We start from the raw sequence: 9,678 nt of genomic DNA, 5'->3' as shown, positions 1-9,678 counted from the left end.
GTAACAGTCACATGCAATCCATAAATATGTAAATTATTATACATCAATAAAAAGGGGGAAATATTGTGGGGCTTGGGGAAGCCAAGAACATAAGGAGATGTTAGGAATTGTTTGGCTTTAGGTCAGTGATCATGACGGATTGTTGAATGTCAGGCTAGATAAAGTTCTGGAAAAAGCAAACATTGAAATTTCCTCTGGCTAGGCATAGTGGCTCACGCCTGTAATCCCAGCACTTTGGCAGGCCAAGACAGGCAGATCACCTGAGGTCAGGAGTTCGAGACCAGCCTGGCCAACATGGTGGAACTCCGTCTCTACTAAAAATACAAAAATCAGCCAGGCATGGTGGTGCGTGCCTGTAATCCCAGCTACTCAAGTGGCTGAGGCAGGAGAATCACTTGAACTAGAGAAGTGGAGGTTGTAGTAAGTCAGGATCTTTCCACCACACACCAGCCTGAAAAAAAGAAAGTTTCCCCTCTGATCACTTTGGTTAACGATTTTAGTTAATAATTATAATAGAAACTAACATTTACTTGTTACTGCCAGGCATTATTCTAAGGACATTTCACATATTCTCTTATTTCATCCTTCCAACACCACAATGAACCAGTAGTGGTACTATTTCCAATTTACAAAACCGAAGCAGAAACATTCAATAATTTTCCCCAGAGTTTCATAGCATAAAAGTGGGGGCTGATTTCAAATCCAGATAGACAGACATCACCACCCATGCTTTTAATCATGTATTCATTTATTCAACTACTACTTTTGGAATGCTTGCCATACCATGCAATGTGCAGGTAGTTTTGCAGGGACTGGAGATTCAGCAATGATTCAGACTAAAATCCCCTGACCTGTTGAGGCTAGATAACTGCTCCTTACAGTGGCCTGTGGATCATGTTGGTATAAAGCAGAGCAAAAATGTGTTAATATGGTAATCACAAGGCAGAGTACTTTGTAAATATGCCCTTCTCGGAGTTGTGCTCCCTTGATGTCATCAACACATTCCACAAAGAGGAAGTTCTTCTAACTCACTACCCAGCTGGGCTTGGCTCTTACTCAAGAGCATTTTGGGGTGAAAATATCTAAGTTTACCAGACCTTGTGCAAATCTGAGACGAAAGACTACATTAAAAGTAAAATTCACCTTAGCAGGAAGTGGGGTTTGCTATTCTGTGTTTATCTTTAACAGTATCTGCTGAAAAGAACCCTTTTGTTAAATAATTGTATTACGAGTCCCCAACTTAGTCCTTTCGAATATGAAATAAGAGAGGGAAAGTGCACAAGAACAATGCCCCCAGACACGGGCCGATGAAATATCCCTCTCTGCTGCCTTCTTGGTCTGATTGCAACTCAGCTCCCGAGGAAAAGGAGTGCTCATTCCCCTGTAAAGAGTCCTGCCAATTTCCCTTTCTAGTTTCACTTTCCCTTTTGTAACGTCAGCTGAAGGGAAACAAGCAGAAAGGAACCAGAGGCCACTTGTATATATAGGTCTCTTCAGCATTTATTGGTGGCAGAAGAGGAAGATTTCTGAAGCGTGCAGCTGCCTGAACCGCAGTCCTGCCGAACAGCTGAGAATTACACGGCAACCATGAGGTAAAGATTTTCCCTTCGTATCCGATAGCGCTGTTGAGTCATCTTGTCCAATGCAAATCCTGAGTAGCTATGCTCCCAAAGAGGGCCAGCTCCATTTTAGCGTTTGTTTACGGCCTTACTATGCCTTTACCTCTGTCGGTTGTAAATCTGTCTTACCAATGCTGATTTGTTCCTTCCTAAACAATCTTCTGCTTCACGCTGGCAAGCTTCCTAAATTCATCTCCAGAACTGCTCGCCTGGGGAACTGAGCTGCAATCAGAGAAAGAAGGCAGCAGAGAGGGATGTTTCATCCGCCCGGCGGTTCACTTAAAGATGGGTCTGGGGGCATTGCTCTTGTGCACTGTCCCTCTCTTATTTCATATTCGAAGGACTAAGTTGGGGACTTGTAATACAATTATTTAACAAAAGGGTTCTTTTCAGCAGATACTGTTAAAGATACACACAGAATAGCAAACCCCACTTCCTGCTAAGGTGAATTTTACTTTTAATGTAGTCCTTCATCTCAGATTTGCACAAAGGCTGGTAAACTTAAATATTTTCACCCCAAAATGCTACTGATTGGTTAGAGTCCTCCTGAGTATGAATTAGAGATGGAGTGCTTGGAGAAAATAGTTCCCACCTCTGACATTCCCTTCTATCCCCAAAACATGAGACTGCCCTGGAGAGGAAGTGTTAGCTCATTGAGTAGGAAGGGAACTATTTTCTCCAGTTTGAGGGTGGGGTGGCCGGACCTGGTTGCCTCACCCTTATTCTGGGAGCTCTGGAATCCCGTGTTACCAACCCCAGTGCTTACTTCCTATAAGACACCTTGTCCTACCTCTGTGGGGTTCCTGATTTCTCTTCTTGAAACGATATTATTTCCTGCTGGTTTAAATGTTCTGCCTGATTAAAAAAAGAGAGAGAGAAAAAAAAAGATTTGAGATATTTACAGATTTCTTTTTTTGTGGTCACCCAGAATCTATAGAACCCTTTTCCTATTTGTTAGAATTTTAGCATGGTCTTAGAGTTTTTCCCATTATGATACAGACCCATCCCTCCTTCTTGCTTTCCTTATTGTTTATCTATCGTGACTTTCACTGGGCATTGCTCTTGTGCCCTAAGACAGTGTTTCTCAAAATTGAGCATGCATAAAAATTGCCTGGACAGCTTATTAAGGACAGAGTTCTAGGGTCAATTCCCCAGAGATTCTCATTAAGTGGGTCTGGGTTGGAGTCTGAGGATGTGTGTTTCTAAAAGGTTCCTCCGTGATTCTGAGACGGCTCCAAGAAACTGTGGTGGTAGCGTTAGTTCTGAGCCTGGTTGATAATGTCACTGCTGCTTTTATCCAGATAAAAGGCAATGGAAGAAATTGTTGTTGTTGTATATACAACTGGAACTTCTATAGGAATCAGGAGAATAGGTCCTCAGAAGCCAGAGCCCAAGAAGCAAGTGTCTGAGACCGACTTCTCTAGCTTAACAGTGAAAATAAGAACCCAAAATCAAGCAGTGAAGTTGGATGCCTTTTAAATGGCTGCTCAACGGGATTTTACATAACGGGATTTACATTTATATTAAATGTCTCTATCCTGCAAATGCACAATGGACTTTATGTTTTATATGGTGGAGATAATCTCAATTCTATTTACTCTCTCTGTTTCTTTTGTAAAATGAGAAAGGAGCTAAGGAGTGTACGTGTTAAGGGAATGAGCACCCAAACTCAAATGGAAGTTGGAAATAGAATTGAGAGGGAGCAAGGAAGCTAGAGTGAGTCTTCAGGTGTTAGGATGCGTGCCGCACATGCTTGGGATCTGAGAGTGGCCTTATTCTGTAGGACTCACCATATTCTGTAATGAATGCACTACAGTAGAGAGTATGACTCGGATGCACATGGAGAAAACACAGGGTCTGAGCCCTCCGAGCTCCCCAATGTCCTGTTCTGATCCTCCTGGGGTCACTGCAGTCCTACCAATGGTCCTGCGAGGCACTCTAGGAACTTTAAATCAGTTCCTGCTCATCTCTGTTTCTTGGAACAAATGGAGACTTAACTATCCCAAGCAGAATAAACAAACAAACAAACAAACAAACAAACAAACAAAAATAGGATGGAAAACAGGCAGGAGTTTATAGGAAGGACCCGCCTTCCATTCAAAGCTCCAAATAGGTCTTAGCAAAGAGTCAGGTTGTCTAAGGCTCTTGATGTAACTAACCCCAGGGACGGGAGCCCTGGAGTGCTTGACTTGGTATCAGGCATCCTAACGGCAGCAGCATTCCAGTTGAAAAGCTCACGTCGGGAGCGGGGCGCGGTGGCTCAAGCCTGTAATTCCAGCACTTTGGGAGGCCAAGACGGGCGGATCACGAGGTCAGGAGATCGAGACCATCCTGGCTAACACGGTGAAACCCTGTCTCTACTAAAAAATACAAAAAAAAAAAAAAAGCCAGGCGAGGTGGTGGGCGCCTGTAGTCCCAGCTACTCCGGAGGCTGAGGCAGGAGAATGGTGTAAATCCGGGAGGCGGAGCTTGCAGTGAGCGGAGATCCGGCCACTGCACTCCAGCCTGGGTGACAGAGCAAGACTCCGTCGCAAAAGAATTTAAAAAAAGAAAAAAGAAAAGCTCATGTCCAAATAAATCTATTTTTATTCTTAGTGAGGTTACAGGAAGATTCCCAATCAAAATGGGAGTGGGAAGGAGTGGTATAAAAAGTGGGAGAGAGAGGGGCAGTTAGAAAGAGGGGTCACATAGGCCGGGTGCGGTGGCTCAAGCCTGTAATCCCAGCACTTTGGGAGGCCGAGACGGGCGGATCACGAGGTCACGAGATCGAGACCATCCTGGCTAACACGGTGAAACCCCGTCTCTACTAAAAAATACAAAAAAACCAGCCAGGCGAGGTGGCAGGCGCCTGCAGTCCCAGCTACTCGGGAGGCTGAGGCAGGAGAATGGCGTTAACCCAGGAGGTGGAGCTTGCATTGAGCTGAGATCCGGCCACTGCACTCCAGCCAGGGCGACAGAGCCAGACTCTGTCTCAAAAAAAAAAAAAAAAAAGAAAAGAAAAGAAAAGAAAGAAAGAGAGGTCACATAATCTTCTATCTAGACATATATTTCAAAAGTGATCCTGCCACATTGCATGACATTCCAGATATCTATTGGTTGCATAAGAAGCCATACTATTTAGAAATATAGCTCCTGATACAACGGTTGCTGTACAGACACCACAAAAAAAAAAAAAAAAAAAAAAAATTAAGTAAGAAAAAGCAACATTACAGAGACTCCAATACACAGACAGTGTTGAGAAACAATTTGGGGCGTGGAATGTTATTCATCTCCAAAGTAATTCGAAGTACAGGCTTTTGTTCATTTTTCTGTTTGCTGGTTTTTTGGGGGGTTTTTTTGTTGTTGTTTTGTTTTGTTTGTTTTGTTTTGTTTTTTGGTTTGGTTGGTTTTGGTTTATTTATTTATTTTGAGGACCAACACTGAAGGGAATGGAAAATCTTTCCAGGAGAGTCGTAAGGGTACCCTAAAGGGAAAAGAGCCCTTTCTATAAGAAAAGGAGCTAGTGGCCTTGTGAGCCTTCCCTGTAGCTGCACGTCTTGCCCCTAGTTATAAAAGCAAAACGCAGAAGAGAAAAATAACATTTCAAAAAAATTAAAACAATCAAGTACAAAATTACTAATAGAGCAACTCGATGAGATGTATTAAGAACAGAAATCACCAGTTTAAGAAGTAGAGGTATGGGGGCGGGGGAAGGAAAAAAATTACATTTTATTCCAAAATAAATGTTTGAGATATTGCTAACATAAATAATACTTGAAATTAAATGAGAGAATAGTACAAAAGCAGATGAAATGAGTAAAAATTCAGAATGGTTGAAAATAAGATTCAAATGGTTAAAATGGAAAAATTCAACAGAAAAAAATGAAAATGTAGCATCGTAAAGTAATAAACCAATACAAAATAAAACCAATCTGATAAAAGCTCAGAAAGTTTGAATAGACAAAATAAACGAAGGATCTATTAAAAGCTGAAATAGACAAAAAATCAAAAGTAGTCAAGATTTCTTTAAAGGCAAATGAAGGAAAACTAAGGAATTAAGAATATCAAAGATAAAATGAAGCTGCATTTCAGAGGGATGAGAAATTAAAATCAGTATGGCAAAACATCAAAAGACTAAAAAATTATAAAGCTAAAATTTTCAAAGTACAAAAGTGAAGCTAGGGAAGAATGAAGAACAGAAACAAAAAGCAATAAAAAAACATTTACTTCTTTAAAACTACGTAAATAAAACCAAGGCTCCACAGAGGCCCTCAAAAGCAGAGGGCAGAGCTATTTAACAAAAACTGTCTTATTCATGAAAACGTAGCCACAGACTCGGAGAACAACCCACTACCCTCGCTCTAATTCTGCTGCTGCTCACAGTCTCTAAACTCCTGCTATAACATGCGGGAATTAACAATATGGCAAAACATATTATAGAAAGAAAAGAAGGAGGCCGGGCGCGGTGGCTCAAGCCTGTAATCCCAGCACTTTGGGAGGCCGAGACGGGCGGATCACAAGGTCAGGAGATCGAGACCATCCTGGCTAACACGGTGAAACCCCGTCTCTACTAAAAATACAAAAAACTAGCCGGGCGAGGTGGCGGGCGCCTGTAGTCCCAGCTACTCCGGAGGCTGAGGCAGGAGAATGGCGTAAACCCGGGAGGCGGAGCTTGCAGTGAGCTGAGATCCGGCCACTGCACTCCAGCCCGAGCGACAGAGCAAGACTCCGTCTCAAAAAAAAAAAAAAAAAAAAAAAAAAAAGAAGGAGACTTTCTTTGATTCGTGTTAACAGTCTTTAGGAGGAGGAGAATTTTATTTGCCATGCTCCCATTTCTTGAACATATAAATCTATTTCTCAAAGTGTCCATCTTTCTGTTTTCCCCTACAGTGAGAACACTAAGAATTCCTTGGAGAGCAGCCTACGGCAATTAAAGTGCCATTTCACCTGGAACTTGATGGAGGGAGAAAATTCCTTGGATGATTTTGAAGACAAAGTATTTTACCGGACTGAGTTTCAGAATCGTGAATTCAAAGCCACAATGTGCAACCTACTGGCCTATCTAAAGCACCTCAAAGGCCAAAACGAGGAAGCCCTGGAATGCTTATGTAAAGCTGAAGAGTTAATCCAGCAAGAGCATGCTGACCAAGCAGAAATCAGAAGTCTGGTCACCTGGGGAAACTATGCCTGGGTCTACTATCACATGGGCCGACTCTCAGACGCTCAGATTTATGTAGACAAGGTGAAGCACATCTGTGAGAAGTTTTCCAGTCCCTACAGAATTGAGAGTCCGGAGCTTGACTGTGAGGAAGGGTGGACACGGTTAAAGTGTGGAGGAAACCAAAATGAAAGAGCGAAGGTGTGCTTTGAGAAGGCTCTGGAAAAGAAACCAAAGAACCCAGAATTCACCTCTGGACTGGCAATAGCAAGCTACCGTCTGGACAACTGGCCACCATCTCAGAACACCATTGACCCTCTGAGGCAAGCCATTCGGCTGAATCCTGACAACCAGTACCTTAAAGTCCTCCTGGCTCTGAAGCTTCATAAGATGCGTGAAGAAGGCGAAGAGGAAGGTGAAGGAGAGAAGTTAGTTCAAGAAGCCTTGGAGAAAGCCCCAGGTATAACAGATGTACTTCGCAGTGCAGCAAAGTTTTATCGAAGAAAAGATGAGCCAGACAAAGCTATTGAACTGCTTAAAAAGGCTTTAGAATACCTACCGAACAATGCCTACCTGCACTGCCAGATTGGGTGTTGCTATAGGGCAAAAGTCCTCCAAGTAATGAATCTAAGAGAGAATGGAATATATGGGAAAAGAAAATTACTGGAACTAATAGGACACGCTGTGGCTCATCTGAAGAAAGCTGATGAGGCCAATGATAATCTCTTCCGTGTCTGTTCCTTTCTTGCCAGCCTCCATGCTCTAGCAGATCAGTATGAAGAAGCAGAGTATTACTTCCAAAAGGAATTCAGTAAAGAGCTTACTCCTGTAGCAAAACAACTGCTCCATCTGCGGTATGGCAACTTTCAGCTGTATCAAATGAAGTGTGAAGACAAGGCCATCCACCACTTTATAGAGGGTGTAAAAATAAACCAGAAATCAAGGGAGAAAGAAAAGATGAAAGACAAACTGCAAAAAATTGCCAAAATGCGACTTTCTAAAAATGGAGCAGATTCTGAGGCTTTGCATGTCTTGGCATTCCTTCAGGAGTTGAATAAAAAAATGCAACAAGCGGATGAAGACTCTGAGAGGGGTTTGGAGTCTGGAAGCCTCATCCCTTCAGCATCAAGCTGGAATGGGGAATGAAGAATAGAGATGTGGTGCCCACTAGGCTACTGCTGAAAGGGAGCTGAAATTCCTCCACCAAGTTGGTATTCAAAATATGTAATGACTGATATGGCAAAAGATTGGACTAAGACACTGGCCATACCACTGGACAGGACTATGTTAATTGCTGGGTCTTCAGAAAGTCCAAGGAGTTCTGGGAGAGGGACCAGATTGGGGGGTAGGTCTAAGGGCTTGGTGATAGAATTATTTCTCAATTGACTCCTTGAGTGCAGTTTGAACTGTAACATTTGCTTAGTCACCTTTAGTGGAGTAGTCCACTGGACTTGTTTCTATGTTTATATAAAGCAGCCAAATCCTTCATGTAATATTGAAATCCATTTTTGCAATGTTGTTCCATATTTGGAGTCATTTTGCATCCCATAGAGGTTAGTCCTGCATAGCCAGTAATGTGCTAAGTTCATCCAAAAGCTGAGGGCCAAAGTCTAAATAGGGCTCGGTATCCCCCATCTCTCACCTCTGCCTCCTTCCTCCTCCTTCCCAGTCTATCATCAATCTTGAGTATTCTACACAAGGTGAATTCAAGTGCCTGATTCATTGAGGTGGCAACATAGTTGAGAAGAGAGCAGAGAACAGGAAGAGACATAGCTAGAAGCAATGGTACAAAAAGCAATGTGTACAAGACTTTCAGCAAGTATAGAGAGAGTTCACCTCTACTGTGCCCTCCTCATAGTCATAATGTAACATGTAAAGAATGAAAATGGATTCTGTACAATATGCTAGAAACCAACATAATGTATTTCTTTAAAACCTGTGTGGAAAAAATAAATGTTCCACCTGTAGGGATAGGGAAAAAGTAACCAAAAGAGAGAAAGAGAAAGGAATGCTGGTTTATCTTTGTAGATTGTAATCAAATTTGAAATATTTTCAATATTTTAGCCACTGTTAGGAATTTTTTTTGGTAAAATGAAGACTGACTTTGTTCAAATGTTTTCATGAACCTGGTTTGAGATGATAGGAAAGCAAAAAAATGGGGAACCTTGTGACTAAGGGCCTGGTGCAAGGTCTTGGGAAATGCCATTGACAATAGATGGTGGGGTTTTCCCCTCTTTGGAAATGTTGGATATTAAGTGATATAAACACTTCTAACTCTGAAAATCTTCTGAGAAATCCCAAAATTCATGGTGTTCTTGGACAATTGGGATTTTCTAGGTAGATACTGAATGGCCTAGACATCAAAGTTGGTGTGAACCAAAATAGAGTCAGCTGACCCAGCATGAGACCATCAGTCATGCTCTGGGTTGGAAAATGTTTGCCTGTTGGAATTAATTTAAGCTTAAGTATATATCAACATTATTTTATTGTGCACTTAAAACAATAAAAATTCAAGGTTTTTTAAAGTTAAAAATTCTAACCACTGTAACAACAGTTTTTGTGTTATTTTCTGTATTAAAAATCTTGTTGCATGCATTTGAGGTCATCAGGGTGCAAAATTTGTATTCCTGAAAATGTCATATATTTTCATTAATAAATAACCTAAATATGATAAAACATAAAGCAGTGTTCTGGTTCATCTGGAATTTTGCTGTACTTTAAACCTTTCAGACTCAGCTACTGATAAATGAAATGTTACACAGGTATGAACCAAATCCAAATAACCTAGGCTGGTCTACTATCATAATCACCTGAACAGAACAAAACTTTTTCCTCAGCTTTAAGAGTCCAGGGCTTCGGATAACAGCTGCCTTCTGCCACCTGCTACCATTGACCTACATGAACACAGACATTCTGTCTCCA

General features: G+C 41.7%; 1 protein-coding gene across 2 annotated transcripts; it reads left to right on the top strand.

The window, feature by feature from the left end:
* The first annotated feature begins 1,416 nt into the window (after window positions 1–1,416).
* On the top strand, window positions 1,417–9,438 carry IFIT2 (interferon induced protein with tetratricopeptide repeats 2). 2 transcript variants are annotated; one of them, XM_023225161.2, is made up of 2 exons: window positions 1,417–1,592; window positions 6,489–9,438. In XM_023225161.2, the coding sequence occupies exons 1-2, from the start codon at window positions 1,588–1,590 to the stop codon at window positions 7,900–7,902; spliced, it is 1,419 nt and encodes a 472-aa protein (XP_023080929.1). In that variant the 5' UTR covers window positions 1,417–1,587; the 3' UTR covers window positions 7,903–9,438. The 2 variants fall into 2 exon arrangements, with proteins under 2 accessions (XP_023080929.1, XP_023080930.1); XM_023225162.3 differs by lacking the exon at window positions 1,417–1,592 and adding an exon at window positions 4,608–6,053 and having other exon boundaries at window positions 6,369–9,438.
* Window positions 9,439–9,678: the final 240 nt, after the last annotated feature.

This window comes from Piliocolobus tephrosceles, chromosome 9 (genome assembly GCF_002776525.5).
Source record: "Piliocolobus tephrosceles isolate RC106 chromosome 9, ASM277652v3, whole genome shotgun sequence".
Taxonomy (NCBI): domain Eukaryota; kingdom Metazoa; phylum Chordata; class Mammalia; order Primates; family Cercopithecidae; genus Piliocolobus; species Piliocolobus tephrosceles.
This window is presented reverse-complemented; position numbering and strand designations above follow the sequence as displayed.